Source organism: Staurois parvus, unplaced genomic scaffold, assembly GCF_062004578.1.
Source record: "Staurois parvus isolate SC_StPar_1 unplaced genomic scaffold, SC_StPar_1.0 ptg000106l, whole genome shotgun sequence".
NCBI lineage: Eukaryota > Metazoa > Chordata > Amphibia > Anura > Ranidae > Staurois > Staurois parvus.
The window spans coordinates 6,891,135-6,911,817 of NW_028317902.1; the positions used below are offsets into that span (position 1 = coordinate 6,891,135).

Here is a 20,683-nt window from a genome sequence, read left to right on the forward strand (position 1 = left end):
AGCTGTTCTAGTAGGTCTTTCCTGACATTTTCTTAGTCGCATCCTACAGCAAAAGCCATGGTCCGCAGAGAGCTTCCAAAGCATCACAGGGATCTCATTGTTAAAAGCTATCAGTCAGGAGAAGGGCAAAAAAGAACTTCTGAGGCATTAGATACACCATGGAACATAGTGAAGACAGTCATCATCAAGTGACATTACCGAGAACTGGACATCCCTTCAAAATTAATGAAGAGACGAGAAGAAAACTGGTCTGGGAGGCTGCCAAGAGGCCTACAACAACATTAAAAGGAGCTGCAGGTATATCTGGTAAGTACTGGCTGTGTGGTACATGTGACAACTATCTCCCATATTCTTCACATGTCTGGGCTAAGGGGTAGAGTGGCAAGATGGAAGACTTTTCTTCCAAAGAAAAACAACCAAGCCCGGCTAAATTTTGCAAAAACACATCTGAAGTCTCCCAAAAGCATGTGGGAAAATGTGTTATGGTCTGATGAAAACAAAAAAAGGTGGAACTTTTTGGCCTTAATTCCATAAGATACGTTTGGCGCGAAAACAACACTGCACATCACCAAAAGAACACCAAACCCACCAGTGAAGCATGGTGGTGGCAACATCATGCTTTGGGGCTGTTTTTCTTCAGCTGGAAGTGGGGCCTTAGTCAAGGTAGAGGGAATTATGAACAGTTCCACATACCAGTCCATATTCTGCTTTCTAGCAGAAGCCTGAAGGTTTTGTGCCAATATTAAGAGGAACTTCATCTTTCAGCATGACGACCCAAAGCATACATCCAAAGTCAAGGAATGGCTTCACCAGAAGAAGATTAAAGTTTTAGAATGGCCCAGCCAGAGCACAGACCTGAATCCGATTAAAAATCTGTGTGGTGATCTGAAGAGGGCTGTGCAAAGGAGATGCCCTTGCAATTTGAGAGATGCTGAAGGTGCTTCAACAAGAAAGTATTAGTTTAAGGGTGTGTACACTTATGCAACCATATTTTAGTTTTTTATTTTTACTTCCCTCCATCTAAAAGATTTCAGTTTGTTGTTCAACTGAGATGTACAGATTATAGGTTACATTAAAAGTGGAAAACGTTCTGAATTTATCTTTGTTTTGTTTTTTTACATCGCAGAAACCTAACATTTTATCAGGGGTGTGTAGACTTTTTATATCCACTGTAGATATCAAACATAGCAAGAGGTGATGGTGACAGTAAGGCGACTCCTTAAAAACTTAAGTTATCAGTTTAGTGTTAACCATGAGTTATGGACCTAGAATTATTGCTTTTACTCCAATGATAACGGTGACAGCTCACATGTGTGCCGTAATGGTGTTTACATACATGTGCAGAACCTACAAGCGCATTTACGTGTATGACCAGAGGAAGCATTTCTCACTACTGTAAAAGCGATTGGGCAGCAGTAGAGCCACCTGAATCACTTTTACTAAACAGTTGATTACCAGCTGAAAAAAAAGTTAGTCAAAGCTAGTTTTAGCAACTTCTAGTCCTGGATGTTTTAAAATGAACCAAGATAAATAAATGAACCTTCCCCCGTTGCATTACTCTCCCATTAACGGGGGGGGGGGGGGGGGGGGGGGTATTTATTTTTCTGATCTAGCCTGCCTGCATCCCTCATGGGATATGCAGATCACATTTCCCAGAGGGCATTGGTTTCCTACCACTGTGGCTGGAAAAGCGTGGATCTTTCATGTGCCCGTGGTTGATCAAAGCAGGACAACAATAGATTTGCAGGGAGTGAGAGTACGTAAGTAAGGTTCCCATTAACATAATTTTGTCCCAATTGGGGATCTCCTGGCAATAGGCCTCCAACAGTCCTGCATAACCATATAATATTGGAACAGTTAGAAATTTAAACAGTGTTATCCCTATATTTATATAGTGTCAGTATATTACAGAGCACTTATTAAAGTGTTATCCATGTCAGTTCCTGCCCCCCAAAAGCTAGCAGTCTACATGGTGGAGATGAGCCAAGTTCAACTGCTGCAGCCACCTCCACCATTTACTAACTCTTCATTTATTGAACAAAAGATATATTAAGTTTATTGGTACTATGAGCAAGCCTGTTAGAGAAAACCCCAGCGAAGCCCTTCCTCTATCCCTTGGACCCTCTCACATGCCGTGGGCCGAACACGACACATTCTGCTGTAATGCAATTTTTAATGTACAGCTCATGTGATTTACTCCTCTTCAGCAAATTTAACATATTGCTAAGTTCTGCAGTGCAGATTTACATTTATATTAAAGAATACATTTGAGTGTATTATGCACACAATGTCATTATGGTTTTATGTGCCTGACGCAAAGGGGTTAACAGTGCTGGAGGCAAAGCAAGAGCCTGGAATGCAGAGGAACAGGTAACATTTCCTGCAAGCTGCCTGTCATAGTAATTCATGCCTGAATTGAATGGACTGATGGCCCTACTACTAGCAGGCATAGCTGTGCAGGAGAGAGAATGGAGAGGAAGAAAGAGAAGAATAGCCCCAAGTGCAGTGTGGGAGTAGAAGCTAAATGGCAGAAAACCAAAGAAACATGTATAAAATAGAACGGGGAGCTGGATACTTTTTTTTCCTAATTTCCTAAAAGTGTATGGTCAACGGGAGGCAAAGAATTGCTATGCATCATCAGGCAGCTTATTCAATAAAGAGGCTACTATTGTTGGCCTCCTTAAATGTGAGTTGCCAAGTGTTATGCTGACCCACTAGCAATAATATATACTCAGCTACTGGCTGGGAAGAAACACACAGACCAGGAAATTAAGGCATTAAAGCATAGGTGGATCGAAATTCGACTGATTCAGCAGGAACAAGCTGGATTTTGATCAGTGAGTGGCCATTCCTGTTCTAATTGGATGCAGCCACTGCTTGGTTGACCCAAAAAAAAAAAAAAAAAAAAAAAAGGGGGGCGCAAAAAGATATCCCATCGACATTTCGCTTCCTGACAAGTTTCCCCAACATCAGTGGATAGGCCTATGTTTTACTGCACTTTATAATTATGCGCCTTCAAGTTGAACCTCAATAAACTGCATTTTCCATGCTGGCTTTCCATGTGAGTGAGCTACATTACAGTATCACTACTGGCCCTGCACCCCCCTAAAAAGGTATGATGGTGGTTGGACTGAACGGATTTGGGTGGGATTATGTCACTATGCTCATCTATGGCTCAGGAACGGTCCTAAGTTTGCTCTGTTAATGGCAAGCTTGTGAGATAAGTTTGAATTCTTTACCTGTATGAGTGTTTCTGGTTAGCGAAGCTCAAAGGGCCAGCATGACAGCCAGGCAACTAGCATTTTCAAAACAAAAAGGCAACAATGGAAGACCTGTGTTCCTCCCAGAAGGTTTTGCTTTTACCTTTCACTGATTTGACTTGTATGCTAAAATATGATTAACTGTTACGCTTGACGTGTTTTCTGCGCTCTTTGAACTCCTTTACAACATAAACTATAAGTTCAAGTGTAGGTATCAGGTAGTGGAAAATGCTGGAGGCTGTGAGTTTTGAACAGACTATTTTAAAAGTGCAGCAAGGGAAGGTACACTGAGCAGAGAACAAAAGACGTTAAACACTGCAAGTAATGTTGGCTAGAGACAGATTTTTTTTTTTATTTTATTTTTTTTACAATACATTAAGGACTTGTTCACAAAAGCTGCATTGTCATGCAGTTTTCTGCAATACAGTCTTTGAAAAATACTATTGTTTCTAATTGGATACCTTACTACTGGACTACATTGTAGAACATTTTGAAGAGGAAAAGAAAAAAAACAAAAAAAAACACATAAGACCAGCTGCATTTCTTAAATCCTTAGATTCCCCCTACCCAAGCTATACAGTATAGAGGTTCACAGGAATCCGCCAAAATATAACCTTTTTTCCTCTATGGTACATTTAGGGTAGATCTAAACGCAAACACTTAGAAGCAAATACCATTGTACACTTTCAAATGTTTTCACTGTTTAAACTAGGTATTAGTGTAGTGATGTTCCCTGTTTGCCTTACCTTGTAATGATGGACTCACATGTTGTGGCTGCAGTTTGTTATGGCCAATCAATTCCCCTACATCTATATATTATTCACCAAGCTTGTCCCTATTCGCTACAGAGACAGGCAACTTATTGTTCTTGGTGACAAAATGTCCAACCCATGCCTAGTCATTTCCTTTGTGTTACATTACAAATGTGGGAGTGCTAATGTGATGAAAGACTAGTGATCTCTCACTAGTCTGTATCAGATCTAATTGCGGTGTGGCTGTCACCTGAAGAACATTGGACTGAAAAAACCCAGGGATTGTGGGATATATAGTTTCTTCACAGGAAGTGTCAGTACTTAGACTACAGACAGGGTCATGCATTAACCTGTGAGGTGCCAAGCTGCATGCCTCATGTAGGAGCATAAATAGAAACTCCTGACACAGGAATGAAGATTTTCTCTACTATAGGCTGTACGTACCAGGCAACAAATGACACCATGAAACTACATGATCAATGCACATCTTACGCAGGTGAACAAGGTGCAGGTAGACCAGTTTATAAAACCTTAAAGTTGATTATTTTTCTTTCATCAAAAATAATCATAACATGATACTGACCACCATAAATTCTTTTGCCAACTTGACTTGAAAATTAGAAACAGAATATAAACAAAAAGATCTAAAACCATTACATTTTCATAGTCTCTTGGTTTTCCATTTTTATCAGCAGTAGACTGTAGTGCAGGACTGCTTGAGGAAGCCAGCATGCTTCAAAAGCTTGCACTACAATCTGTTAAGTTAGCCAATAAATGCTATCACTCTAAATCCAAACCTCAAGATCTCCTATGAAGAAACCATGCATTCTAAAAAACTGAATCTCAGAATGCTTGATTATAACACACACTAAAGCTGTAACAAAATGAACCCAACCCATCTGTCCAACCACTTCTTTTTAAGAAGTTTGTTAAATTAATAATGAAGCACTATCATGTCTTGGTTTGTTTTTCTCAGTTTCAAAAAAGTATTGAAAATTTTGTAGAACAGATTTAAATGTGTGGATACAATTCATTCTGGTCACATTACAAGTGTAATTCTAGTGGTTTCCAAACCCTGCTTATTAACAGGGGGTTTACTTTTAAATCTGACCATCCATCAATGAAATAAAATATACAGACAAATGAATATATCAAGCACTGTATCACACACTTAAATTGTAAATTAAATTCAACAATTTCCAAACACCCGAAACGATATCCGTGTAATATATATTAGTTCATGCAAAACACAATGTGCCTACATTTTATCCTTATTTTAGGACAGTATCAACCCTCACCACTACTGTGTGCAGGGGCAATGCTTCACCTGGATTAGGAAAAGTAAATGTAAGCCAAAAGTCAAGGGCAGCTGGACAGTAAAGCATACCAAACACTGATCTCAGCTTAAAAATGCAGGCTCCTACCCTTATTTTTATGCCAAAATAAATTGCCTAATCCCATACTGTTAGCTGATCAGCTGTACCATCAGCTTGAGCATTATGCAGTCAATTATACAGCCAATTCACTGGCCATGTCCTTACCTGTCTTTTCTTTAATTTCACAAAGCACATTGAAGAGTGCCGGCTTCATTCTGTGGCAGTTAAGGGCATGTTTCCTAGAAATGGCATAAAAAAAGAAAAGAAAAATCAGTCTGGATATACACATACAACCACACTATTATAAAACACAGAATTTGAATTTGTAACTGTAAGAGTCTCTTTCAAAATCCATGCTGCTTTATAGGACTCCAAACCAGCCTTTCTCAAACTTTTTACTCAAAAGAAGAACCCTTGCAATAATTTTCAGATCTCAGTGAACCCCTAAGACTAGGCCATTGGTGGTCATTAGGAAATTGCCCCCTACATTGGTGGTGGTCAGTGGGGAAAAAGCCCTCCTTACAAGGGTGGTCAGGATGCCACCCATAGAGTCATGCCACTGGCTCAGACAAGTGGTGTTAGACCTGGAACTATGTAGGCGGCATTACAAGGGAGGTCAATAAGCCACGGCTCAAGTAAACCCTAGACACCTCTGGAGGAACCCTATGCTTTCACAGAAGCCTGGATGAGAATGGCCAATCTAAATCTTTGTCACATTCTACACTTAGTTAAATTGCCAATGAACCAATAGTAGACCTGGAACTATGTAGGCGGCATTACAAGGGAGGTCAATAAGCCACGGCTCAAGTAAACCCTAGACACCTCTGGAGGAACCCTATGCTTTCACAGAAGCCTGGATGAGAATGGCCAATCTAAATCTTTGTCACATTCTACACTTAGTTAAATTGCCAATGAACCAATAGTAGGCACCTTCAAGTGTGTGGACATACCTTTGTATGTTTGTTCCAGTGTGTGGGGCTGTGTGTCCTGAACTTCAAAGTGCTATTAAAATTAAATTTCAACCCTTCATATCAGTGTCACAAACTGATCCATATCCTGCATCTTTCACTTGGCAAAACGCAACCCATCAGAGATGCCGTAATAGTAAGACGTGGGAGGTAGTAGGCACCTGTGAACACTGACAAATGCATACATACATTTCATTTCCAGGGCCAGTTAAGAACTTAAAACATGTCCCTCTGCCCATCCTAAAGAACTCCAAAAACAAAATTAACACACACCAGTGGGGGGAGTTTGTCACACACCTTTTCCATTCTGCGGGGGTGGGAGGGTGACATCACCAAAACCTCACAAAATAACACTACAGCACAGTATTGTATTTCTATTCTTGAAGGATTTGGGCTACCTGGCATTCACCAGAATATCACTCAACGTCACCATCGCCTGTTAAGCAGGTATAAGATAAGTTTGCATTATAACATGGTTTTTGTTTTAGAATTTTGAGACAAGGAACGTGCAAAACTATCTACAACTGTGCCTCAAACTCCGGCACCAACCTCATCTCCAAATATCACCAATATTAATACAACCGGAATAATAAAGCAGTAAACATTCTATTTGAAAACATAGAAATCTTTTACTTGTTTATATCATCCAACTATTAATGGTTTTAGATGCACAGTTCATGCCGCAACATATTTACACATCAGATCTATTAATCTGTTAGACCCAGCCTTGCTATCATAGTTTCTGGTATCAATATTGTGTCCACTGTTGTCAGAAAACACGCAAGGATGCCTCTATTTCAATTATGTCAGTTACCAGACGACTATGAATGACAAATGGGTTTATGAATCTGAAAATTAACTTTGCGTTTGCGGTAAATGTTTATCTTTGGGCACACCAGACATTCTGCAGACAATGACAAAGGCAGCGGGCAGGAGAAACAGCTCTAGCTGGTATCAGAATATCATCTTGCATCCAGCATGCTACTGTCAAAAAGATGTCCTACAATACTTGTTCAATGGAATATACTGGTAAATACAGTGATGTCTACAAGTGTTCAACAGAATTGAGACCAAGGCTGCCCAAATATGGTTCCGTTTTTTCATTTAGCCAGCCAGCTGAACGGAGAGACAAAAAAAAAAAAAAAGTAAGAAAGAAAACTGACCCAATCGCCTCATCCACACATTCCGTGAGAATGCTGGGAATCCTCCCCACTGTGTTATTATATTCTGACAGCGGGGAGACTCCCCCACTGTCAGGATACAGAACTGAAATTTTGCAGTGGTTCCTTTCATAAGAAGTCGACTGATAGATCAACTTCTCATGAATGGGAACCGCCATACATGTGTTAGTGGAACTCCTGCGCTACCTACGGTGTGTGCTAAAAATTAATAACTATATAGCTTCACGAAAAACTCACCAAAATAACAAAAACCTTAAAATGTGACAAAATATATCATACAATTAATAAACACATATCAAGGGTGCTGATCACATCATAATGCGCTACCACACGTAGCAGAAGAATTAGTAATAAACATCCTATATACTGCTCTTTAAACCCCATATATCAACTGTGTGTACATAAATCATTACATGTGTCTCAACACCTTCTTACCAATGCGCTCAACCCTGAGTATGGACCTAAAAATATAAGTTAGCAATATATAGGCTTTTGCCCCTCATGGGGATAGACGTATGGTATCGGCTCCCTTCTTTCTTAGCCTTATGATTGGTCTTCTCTTCTCTAACACCTGGTGAGTATCTCTTTGAAAGGCTCCCAGCCTCCCCCTCCTCTGCTGCCAATGAGCTTAAAGAAACATAGAATGGCCTCTCAGTGTAATATTTCCAAACTCTAGTATTTATTTAAAGTAATGCACTTATATTACCAAGAAAAAAAAAATGTAACTGTGCAGCCGTGATCCACCTCTCCTGCCGCGTCTGGCACCCTGCTCCTCCCACACATTATGTCACACCCCATGTGATTTCATTCATGTACCTGATGAAGTCACATGGGGCATGATGTAATGCATGGGAGGAGACAGGTGTCTGTTCAGCCAGGCTTGAAATTCATATGCGAGTCTGGTCATAGCTTTCTCTACACACTGTACCAACGACTAGCAATACAGCCTGTTTCAGGACCTGCTTCAGCTTGTGGCTGGTAATGAAAGATGCCAGAATACACTAAGACCTCAGCATCAAAAATGTCAAGACAGTATGAACACCCCAAAAATGACCCCTTTTTGGAAAGTAGGCACCCCAAGGTGTCTGCGCATACAAAGTTCACAACATATGATCAGTGTGATTAGTCCCTCTATGATCAATCACAATGATCAGAACTTACAGAGGATATCACATCTGCTCTGTAAACAATGACTGAATTGAGCTGTCCAAGGACAGCTCAGTTTAAGGACCTTAGTAAGCGCAATAGCACCCAACGGTGTTTTATCCAAGTCTTTTCTAAACATCACTGGGTATAACCATCTGTCACTTCGTCCTTTAAAGATGCATTGCAGTAATGAAGTGGTTAAAGCCCCAGCAGGTTTAAATGATTATTTGGTTGAGGTTTATTTGTGGAGTGCGGTGTGGACTGTGTCTAAATATTCTGTGCTAAAAAGCATTTCTCTCTAGAAGGTTGGGTGGTCTGCTAAATCCACTTAAAACGAACATTCAAATTAGTATGGACAAATGTGAGTTATATCACCACCATAATCCTCAGAGACCTCAGGTTCTACTCCAGCTGCCTCCCATAGATGCCACCATATTCTCCATTTATTTTAGAGAGCAGGTAAATGACATGTGACATCTTCAATTGGCTTCATCTATACCATGGAAGGAACGCATCACATCCACAGTCCACAAAAAAAAAAAAAAAAAAATGATATACATACATACACTAATGGGGAAAACAATGCATTTCTTAGCACTGGATTCTTGATGTATACACTATATTTTTTACTATAACTATCAGAAAACAAAGTATTTTTTACGCAACTTAATTTTTTTTTTTTATTAATACCCCATATATAAAAATCAATATAGTACTTTAGAAGTGGATTTGTAAATGCTCCCTCTAGTGGTCATCAGTATATTAGTGAATTATACTATTATTCCTGGCCAATATAAGACACAAAATTAAAGTAGAACTATAGTCTAACATTTTTTTTCAATTTTGGATAGAGTAAGAGGGTTATAACCCCTGTCGGTTTATGTTTTGCCATCTGTGTCCCATTGGGGAAGATTTCCCTTTTCTTCCTGTCCCATAACCAAAACAGAAAGTGAGAGGAAATCCCTGCAAATTAAGGGAACTCCTCGAGTATCCCCTGGTCTCCAGAACTTGTGTCCCCATTGGAAAAGTTCCCCTCTATTACTTTTCTTCGGACAACCCAACATTTGAGGTTTTCTTTTACTTTCACTTTCAATGATAATGGTAAACAAGACAAATCAAGAGGATGAATCTCCATACCAGGGTCCCAGACAGCAATAAGAACCCAATAGGTATTCTAATTTCTCTTCACCCTATCCAAAAAAAAAAAAAAAAAAGCTTTGCTTTTAGTTATACTTTAAGTGCCTTGTTCACATATATGCAGATTGGATGCGGTTTGAACCATCCAATCCGCATGACATGTGAAACATTACTTCCCATGGTGCCTGTTTCGGGTCCCATAGCAAGTGGCTGACTTGCTGCATTGTAAATACAAGAGGTTGGCTGCTCAGCACAGACATCTAGAGTGGGGTTCAGCAACATGTAGATAGTGATCTGCCAATAGATCGCGGCCAGGTGACTAGTAGATTGCAGTCTGGGCTGGCTGACCCGCCATCTCAGAGCATCAGAGTGCAATGCAGAGGGACTACTTGTAAAGTTGGAGCTGTAGTAGGGAGCAAGAGCCGCATAAGCCGATGCCTCCTCTGTAGTGCCGGCTCCTGTCCCATGTGGAGTGATACCAACTGCACTCCACCTCTTATCCCAGCTAGCGGTCTCCAGAGTGGTGCCAGCAGCAAGAAAGAAGAGATCTTCAGGTCAGTGTGAAGTAATAGTACAGGGCTGCTTTCACACTGTTGTGCTGCGGTTTACCCACACCACAGGTGCAGTGCAGTGTACCTGCAGCTTTCCTGCACTTCGCAACAGACTTCTATTAAATCCTGCGGATTTGGTGTACTTTCTGAAAGTACACCAAAACTTCTGAATGCAGGAGTTTGTGTGCAATCAGAAAGTGCACCACACCTGCAGGATATAATAGAAGTCTATGACAAAGAGCAGCTAACCAAGGAAAATCGCAGATGCATTGCACTGCACCTGCAGTGCAGGTAAACAGCAGCACATCAGTGTGAAAGCAGCCCTATAGGGGGCTCAGAACAGTAAGGGTTCATTTACATTTGCAGTTTGGGGGGTGGTAAAACCCCATAGTTAAAACGTGTATTTACCCTCCCTCGCCCCAACCGCATCTCTTTAGCAGCAGTGGTCAGTGGTGTATACATATTGCAGCAGCAGGAGTTATACGCCTTGTCATGGTTGGTGGGTGTAGCACCTGCCAAGCATGACCCATTCAAGTAAATGAGGACGCTCTGCAAGTACTCTGCAGGCGGTAGCACCCACCAAAAGAAACAGGGGGTTTAATTCCCTCTGTGGCATATCTACATCTTTGGCTGCTGCCTCAGCAGCTAAAGGGGTACAAATTGGGAGCGGTACAATCGCAACTCAACTACAAAATTTTACCACCCCTCAACTTTACACCTCCTCTGAAAAGCGAGTGTGTTTGACAAGTGAGGAGGCAATATGTTTCCTCCTCACCACCTGATTTAAACCCATGATTGCAGTGCAATGCACAGAATTTTGACACGCTAGTATAGCAATTAAAGGTTAAATCGGGTGTGAGGACGCAACATTGTTCCTGGTGATCTTTGGCTTCTCCCATGTTGCTCAGGTAGATCTCCTTTTTAAGGTTGCCTAGCCCCGATTTAGAGGATGCTTTGCACTCCGTCTCTGCACCTCATCCAATGAAAGGTATCATCTGCAGCCTGAAAAAAATGCAGACGTTCTACATTTTTCAGCAGTGCATCAGATGGCACGACAGTGCCCTACAGCATGGAGACCTGGGAGTGTAACTTTGTATAAAGTTAAAAAAAAAAAAAAAAAAGTAAACTGTGATGCACTGAAAGAGCTGTCACCAGCCTGCACGTTAAGCAAGCTAGGCTAGTAGGAATGTGCCCCAACTTATAATCCTCTTCTTTGCCAATGTGGTGCATACAGTGGGTGCCGCCACCAGTTGCAGAATTCACAGCTGAGAATAGAACACTATTCAAGGCAAAGTGGCAGCTACAACAATTCATAGACCATAAAATGTGATAAATATACCGTAGAAAGCTTGGGCCATCACAGACCGCAAAAGGCAATTGGTAAGTGTTGGCAAAAATAGTCCTTCCCTGGCATTGTACTGCTCTAGGATCCTGCTAAATCTTTGTACAATCAACTTGAGATACAAATAAATTCTTTCCAAATCAGCCAATGTGATTGTCTGGATTTTTTTCTCATTTTGTCTCTCATAGTTGAGGTCTACCTATGATGCCAATTACAGGCCTTTCTCATCTTTTTAAGTGGGAGAACTTGCACAATTGGTGGCTGACTAAATACTTTTTTGCCCCACTGTATACTGTAAGAACCTAGCTAAACTATCCAATCCAATTGTATCCAGTTAGGCAGGCCTTTGCACTACTTAGTTGTAGTACATCTTGAAAGTTGTACAATCAGATTGTAAGGTGTGTGGGGAGCTGAATGCAGATCACTCTTTCCTAAAGCAACCCTGTCCTGCATTAGCCCTCCTGACAAGGCGAGAGGCAGATCCATTACCTCCATCTTTTTTATTTTTTTTATTTTATTACTTTCATTATAAATACAAGTTTTCCACACAATAAAACCATACAATTTTCACAAACAAATTTTTCATAACCCATGGCCCCCCCCCCCCCTCTCCTATCTCCCAGCCCCCCCCCTTTGGTCACTTCTTATTTTAAATATATATTTTTCTTCTTATTCCTCTATTTTATTCCTGAAATTTTTTTATCATTCCACTCTCCTTCTCTGTCACTATCTAGGACGGAGTATCACCTCGAGGTTTTAAAAACCGTCCAACTTTCCCAGGATTTCTTACATTTTTCAACTTTATGTTCTCCAATATAATACAGTTCCTCCATCCTGTATATATATATTCCACTCTATTTATCCAGTCTTTGATTTTTGGAATTTCCTGAAGCTGCCAAAAATTCGGAATCAACCCTTTCGCTGCGTTTATAAAGTGAAATGTCATGTTCTTATATTGTTTCGCCATGAGATCTGCATTATGAAATGGGCAAACCCAGGGCTCCTTCAACACACTGACCTCTGTTCTCTCCTGTAATTGTTGAATGATTCCCTGCCAAAATTACTAAATTTTGGGGCACTCCCACCATATATGTGCCATTGTTCCTTTCTTCCCGCACTCCCTTCAACACAAAGGTGAATTCCCTGATCGTTGATTGTGTGCCACAATAGGTATAATATACCGCCTCACTAAACATTTGTAATTCATTTCTACTATATTCATATCCACCGCCCGTGTATTAATTTAAATATTTTATTTTTTCTTGTTCCCAATTCCTTTTCCCATGTTTCCAAGAACAGTGGAGAAGCAGATCCAGATATACCAATTAGTATCTTATATATGCAAGAGGTAACATGTTTTAGCATCGTATCTGTACTAAAAAATTGTTCAAAATGGATACATGTCCTCCACCATTCTTAGTGGCTGCGGGAGTGCTGTAACAAAATGTCTTAATTGGTGATAACATCATTCATCTAACCTTGAAAATATATTTCCTTCTTATTTTTTAGCTCTCTAAAAGTACACAATTCCTCTTTATCAGTGATATCTTTTAAACGTGCATTTCTATCTTTTATCCATTTACCTGTGATATCCTCTTTCCCTGGAGAAAAAATTCTGTCCGTCCCCCCCAACGGGATTAATAGTGAATTATACTCCCAGCCCCTTTGTTTATGTATTCTATCCCATATGCTAAAAACATTTTGTGTTAAGGTGCTTGTATTTCTAGAAAGATTCCTAAACTGTTGTGGCAGCCAAATGATCTTATCCAACTGACTCGCTCAGTGTATTTTCTATCCTTACCCAACTTTTCCCCCCTGCATTATAAATCCAATCAGCCATTCGTGAAATCAACAATCAATCTATTTTTACACAGTACCTCATAATTAACTCCGTCTTTTATTTGCCCAAATATATTTGAGCATCATCCTTTTTATTGTCTAAAAAAAAAAAAAAAAAAAGACCGTGGCAAATATATTGGGAGCATATGAAATGTATACAGGACCTTTGGGGCTATCACCGTAATTTAACGACCAGTTCAAGAAAGTGATCCAAACGATTTTCCTCAGATCATCTTTCAACTCATTTTATCAGAAAAATTATATTCCATTGATAATGTTCTTTAAGGAGGGGTTACCTTTACGCCTAAGTAACTCAATTCCTCGTTATTCCAAACAAAGGGAAAGCCTTTCTGCAATATCTGTTTATCTGTCTTTGGAACATTAATATTTAATATCTCTGACTTTGAGGGATTAATTTTCAAATGTGATAGTTCTCCATAGTGTCTTAACATTTTCATTAGGTTAGGTAGGGTTACTCTGGGGTTTACTATATAAAATAACATGTCATCTGCCTAAGACGCTACCTTACGTTCCATGTTACCTATCGAGATTCCCTTTACGTCCATATTCTTTCGTACGGTCGCTAATAGCGGTTCCAAGGTTAAAGGAAAAAGTGGACATCCCTGTCTAGTTCCATTATACATTTTAAAGGTGACAGGATGCTGTTAACTTTAACCACTGCTGATGGAAATCTACATAACATTTTAATCCATTGTGTCATTTTAGGTCCAATTCCTAAAACGTCCAATGTGTCCATCATAAATCCCCAATCTACCTTATTAAAGGCTTTTTCAGCATCAATTGAAGGACAAATGCCGCACATTTCTCTTACTGTTTTGCAAAAGGAGTAGTGATCTTATTCCATTGTCCCTACCCTCCCTCCCTGGGACAAACCCAACCTGATCTGAGTGAATCCACTCTGGCATAAACTCTTTCATCCTATTTGCCAATACCTTTGTGTATAATTTTGTATAGATATTTAATAGCGATATGGGTATATATACATACACACCTTCGGCACAAGTTGCTCTTTACAATTCCTGTAATACCTCAACGTATATTCATCAGGTCCAGGGCTTTTTCCTGCAGTTGCACTCTTTAACGATATGTATATTTCTTCCTGCAATATTAATTTATCCAAAACCACTAATCTCCCTTCCGCTAGTCTAGGTAGTCTGGCCTCTTTTAAAAATGCCTGTCTTTTTGCCTTTTTTTTCTCCCTCTGATTCATTTGGATTCTTAGATTTTATTTCATATAAATTACTATAATATTTTTGAAAGGTTTTAGCAATATCAGTGGTTTACCATTTCTCCATTTTACGCATTAATTTTCTCTATATAATTTCTCGATTTCCTTTCCCTCAATCTTCTCATTAGATATTTTCCAGGTCTATTCCCCCACTGATATCTCTCTTTTGCTACCATACCAAAAACTCTTCTCTTTTTTGGGTTATCTTCTGTACTACTCTATTTTCCCTTTATGTAGTTGTTCTAAAATGTGTAGTTCCTCAGTAATCTCATTTTCTTTCCCCATTTCCACCGCCATTGAAATCAGGATACCCCTTATGTAGGTCTTCTGCGCTTCCCAAATGGCAGCAACGGAGACCTCATCTGTATCATTTAATGTAAAATATTGCTCTAATTCTTACTTTATTCTTTCTTTTATTCTTTTCAGATCCTGTATGAGCATCTCAATTAATCTCCACATACTATTTCTATTTCATTCTCTTATCAACTTTAACCTTGTTATAACAGGAGCGTGATCTGACAATGACAACCTCACTTTTAGAGCTTACTAAAGATTCTAAGAGTCTATGTTCTTCCATCTTCTGACCCCCTATCTAGGGTTGTATTCTTCTCCCCCTCTCCAGTATATCTCCCACCTCTATTGATTGCTAATGTACATTGCTAATGTAGAAGGAATTTACTAAAAGGAACACATAAAAGGCCAACAAAAACACTTTGCAGATGTGAGCTACACAGTTGTCCAAGAGAAGGAAAGTCCTAAATGAATCCATAACAATCTAGCATGTGCAGTAAAATAGCCTACTAGTATATTAAAGAGAACCTACCCAACCATGACAATACCTTCCTGGAGTTTGCAGGTTCTCCCTGTGCCTGCGTGGGTTTCCTCCAGGTAATCTTATTTCCTCACACACTCTAAGGACTTGCTGGTAGGTTAATTGGCTCCTGTCTAAATTGGTCCTAGTATGTGTATGTATGAATGTAAGTTAAGGACCTTTGATTGTAAGCTCCTTGAGGGTTAGGGACTGATGTGAATGTATAATATACATGTGTAAATTGACAGCGCTATATAGGTATCTGTAATACATAAACCCGTATCTCGACAAACATGAGAGACATGATTACTGAACTCATTCTAAAATGCTAGCTGCCCTGCTTCCTCACCAAAAAACGTTTTATACAACTGAGCCAAACTGGCAACCACTCAGTCCAGAATTCTTGAATGAATAGCGTTAGTAATCTGGAACTAAAGCCATAAGATCAGCATGGCAGCCAGGCAACTAGCATTTTCAAAAGTAGTCAGCAATAGCAGAGTACATATTCCTCTCAGAACAGGCTCCCTTGAAGCAGATGCCATTTCTGTTCCAGTTACCTAAATGTCATGCTACCCCCCTTGTGTCAAAAATATGAGTCACTGTCCCAGTTCAACCATCCAGATAAGGCCTTGTGATATTCCTTTGACCTTTCAGATAAACTTACTTTTTCCAGATAGGTGGAATATGTAAACCAATCATCTGCAGAGTAGCCAAGCAATCTCCATCTTGATAAAGGGGTCAGTAATAGTAGCCCAGTATTTCTCTTATGACAAGTCTACTTTAAAAAAAGGACATGCACATGGTACTGAAGTATGAATACTGGATTTTCCTGGCGGAAAGTTCATGTGCAAAAATCACTGAGTATGTTCTGTAAAGTGTGTGCATTTACACATGCATATACATGTAAACATCAACACACATACATGTCCCAAAAAATTTCCAGAATGATTCTTTCAGCTCCCAGAATTAAAGGGGTGGGGACTGTTTTATGTGCATAAAATACTGACCAGTAAGTCTTCATGCCCATGGACGCATTTGTGCACTACCTGCATTTAGGACATGTCTGTGGGCTAACGTCAAATGATGCCAATAACAATGCTGATGGAACTGATGAATCTGATGACGCTAATGAAAGGATCCTAGGTTCACGCTAGAACAGAGACTGATGTTTTTCTGTAGTGGAAAAATAACTATACAATAGGGCACATAGAAAACAACTGTTTTCCATGTGCCGTGTTCTCATTACAACACAACCCAGACGTGCAATAAAATGCAGACATGCTACACAATATCGCATGTCACTGGATGGCACCTCATGTCACCACATAGCATGTGCAAAGCACTTTGCTGATTTACGGTGACATAAATGAAGTGCCACGTTATACTCTTCAAAAAAAAAAGGGGGCCATTAAGGCATTAAAAGTATACTTAAAACCAAGAACAATCAATTCCGGCCACAGGATGGGGCCACACAGCAGTGCAGTGCACCTGTACAGTGACATGAATTGTCACTTTGTACACTTCAAATAAAGGAGTTAAAAAAAAAAAAGGGAACTGTGTGATGCGCACAGAGTGTCAGGACAGTGTCAACAGACTCTTAATACACTGCAGCTTACCAGGCCTCAGCTGTGGAGACTGCAATAGTTGTTTCTCAGTCCCAGCACATTTTTTGTAAGTACAAATACTTGTTCTTGTAACTTTCTGTACACTGAACTGAATTATCAAACATGTCAATCAGTCTTCCCAGTTCTCGTGTAGACTAAAGAACACCTTCCCCCCAAGTGATGGAAAGGGAGAGGTATGTGTGTAGTTCAAATCATGACAGCAGCCTAGGTGACAATACTACTCCTCCACAGATACAGTACAGTGAGCGTAGTCACCTTGGACAGGAAGTGTGTTACTTCACCAAGTAGAAAGAAAAAAAAAAAAAAAGACGTTTGGAAGAAAAAAAAAAACACAAACAAAAAAAACATATTAATGCAGCCACCACCAAGGGCTGGTAAGCTGAAGTATACAACTTTTGTTATTGAAATTTATACATTTTAGTAGAAATACCCAAGATCTAACTAGCTCTGCTACTAGCAACGATACAACAGACCTCTTTGTTATTCTACATAGCAACAGATAAAGTGCTGAATGTTCCTGTGGAACATTAGACAACAATCGTTACTATAATAGCCTAAAATAAAAGTTAATATGACAAAATTAACTGCACAGCGGTGTCATGAAGTCCCAGGTCCTCCAGATCAAACACCACCTCAATGCCTCAAGCAGCAAGGCCAATAAAGAGTTACTTGGCGTGCAGCAGATTCTCGGATGACACAAATACTGCTCCATGGAGTTATTTTCGCTGTCTAACGATCTGTGTCAGATTGAAGAGGCAGATTCCTATATTAGGTACAGGCAGAAAATCATTCTTTGTGTGATAAGGAGTTTAAAACACTTTTCTACAATAGCACAGCACCGAAGAGTACCTGAGCAAAATGGAGAGCAAACATTTAAAAAAAAAAAAAAATCTTTGATACAAAATAGACCTTGTTAGACACTGCCCTATGGTTCTAGCTCAACAGATTTTGTTTATTCCCTATATGCAAGGCAAGAGGGTAAGGTGGTAAAGCTGGCCACGCATGGAGCAAATTATGACCAGGTCCTGATGAATCGGGAGTACATTTTTGCTTTACAGCAGTCCATAGATTGTGCAATTATCTTTTCTCCCGTCACAGGTAAAAGAAAGAAAATTGCTCGATTCCCCATCAACACAGTCAGTGTTGATGGAGGAATCCCTCTTGCAGCGATATTGTGTTCTGCCAGCGGAGAGCTTTCCCTGCCAGCAAAACACGATTATTGCTGGCGGCTATAGCAACCGACAGTGATCGCATGAAAATAATCCAACAGGCTGGTTACACTGAAGTTCAATGTTGGATGGACTTCAGTATAACCAGCGTGTCCATAGATGGATCAAATCTTGTGCAGTCCCTGCTGAACTGGCCCAGATTCACTCCATCTATGGACAGCTTTAGGGGCCCTGCTGGCACCCTTGTGGTCAAGGAGGGCGATCTACGTTGTATGTGTCTATGGACACACACAGCCCAGCTTGGGAGCGTACCCGCACATGTGCCCCTATATAACATGGCTTGCTATAGGGGCACATGCAAGAGAGGAGGAGCGGAGATTGCTGGCAGGGGACTCCAGATGTGGAGGACCACTTTGCAATACTATTAAACAGAGCAGGTAGGCATAACCTTTCTTTATTTTACCAAAAAAAAGAAATCTGGGTCTTTACAACTTTAATAGCAATTGACATTTTTAAGGTCTTTGGAGCAATATTCATCAAGTCACTGAATGCACAGAGAATTTTTATATTGCGGTTTTAAACTCCACTAATGTATGAGCAGCTTTAGTGCCACAATCCTTTTTAAAGGACCAAAACTGTGCAGAAGTGTGTCTCCATATGTTGGAAAGCATGACAATTTCTCTTTCCCTAAAGGGCAGGAAGGACAGTGGTCCTGTGTGTGTCAACACACACACACACACACACACTAGTGGTGGTCACTTTTTTGCCTTCTATCCCCAGGACAGAGATCAATTTAGCTGCGCACGAACACACGCAGACGGTACAGCACACCAGTTATTTGTTAACATGACTATTAACTGGTACCTTTTACAAATTCCAGCTCTCTTTCTGTTTAGATCTGCATGCATTAAGTTTTTTTTCTTCTTCCGCGTCCCCAGAGGTAAAAGCCCCGCTGCAATTTGATGTAAAATGATAGTTTTCCTTCCTAAATGTGTGCAGAGAAGAATAGAACAAAATTGCTCAGCTTTTTGCTTTGGTGGCTCTGAAATGAAGCTCGATTTTACAGACTGACTTTTTTGTTTGTGCATAGAAATAAAAAAAGGTTAGTAACAACATTTTCTACAGCATTGTACACATTCACATACTGTCAAAAAAAACAAAAAGGGGGTTTAGGGCTTGTGATATGGCTGTATAGCGTAACTTACAGCACATTTCCCCACCAGGGAGCCCACGGGTACGCTCAATGGCTGTATGGCTGTATGTGGTTATATGCGTGCATCTACCTAAACATGGATGTGTACAAAACTGGATGCAGAAATTTGAGTTTCAATCCTGTACACATACTATCTGCTTTCACATATATACATACAGCCATTGACTTCTATAGGGGACTGTATGCAGAACCTGTGGGCTCCCTGGCAGAAAAATACGTCGGCATTGAAGTTAGACGACTGGATGCGTCAGTGGTGGTAAATAAGGGGATATACGTAGTTAAGGAGACACTAGAATATCCTCAAAGAAAAAAGGGATGTAAACACCCAAGACAACTGACTCTTGAAAAATTGTGAGCAATGATCTGTAAATCTACAGTGTGCACCAAAATGCAGCACTCCCATATATTCATTTTCAGACTAACAGGAACACATACAGGATAAAAAGCACAATTCCAGCAAGAAAGAGAAAACACCAAGGAGATAAAACACCAATGGCCCAATAAAGAATAAAACTGAACCAGCTTCTGCTGCACCATGCAGCTTCAACCCAGAGACTTCTTCTGCAGCAATTCTTTCAGCCACTAGATGGCCTCAATGTAACAGCCAGAATCATTCAACCCCCTTCCAAGACTGCCCCTATGAGCTGACTCAGCTCAGTTAACTGAACAGTGAAAGGAAAAGCAGTACAAGGATGAGGTCACCAGTCTGTCACTCTGCTTTCACCTCCTATCAGCATGCTTCTTCTTGACATATGTTCTCATTGGCTTGTACTGTTTACTCCTCTCACACTCTACTTCAGCTATACAGAGATTGTACGAGGCAGATACCAGGCTAATGCATTTAAAAATTACATTCAACAATATATGGATTACGGAGCTGCATTAGTTTGAGATTTTGGTAAATTGATGAGATGACTTGGTGCTATAGGAAGATGCACTTTGCACTACTTAAAGGAGAAGTACAGTATGGCTGTACTTCTCTGGATCACAGTAGTTTAGTTCGCTCTGCACTCCTGAAGCTCGCTGTCAGCAGCCGTGATAGTTGGTCCAGGCTCTGAAAAGAT

The 20,683-nt window shown here is 40.2% G+C and overlaps 1 protein-coding gene across 6 annotated transcripts in view; it reads right to left on the reverse strand.

Moving 5' to 3' along the window:
• PBX1 (PBX homeobox 1) overlaps positions 1 to 20,683 on the reverse strand; it is a 205,565-nt gene that overhangs the window by 159,380 nt on the left and 25,502 nt on the right. For all 6 annotated transcript variants that reach the window (XM_089671532.1, XM_089671531.1, XM_089671535.1 and 3 more), the window contains one exon: positions 5,554 to 5,627. In XM_089671532.1, the coding sequence (XP_089527658.1) occupies positions 5,554 to 5,627 (74 nt within the window). The remainder of the gene's footprint in view (positions 1 to 5,553; positions 5,628 to 20,683) is intronic.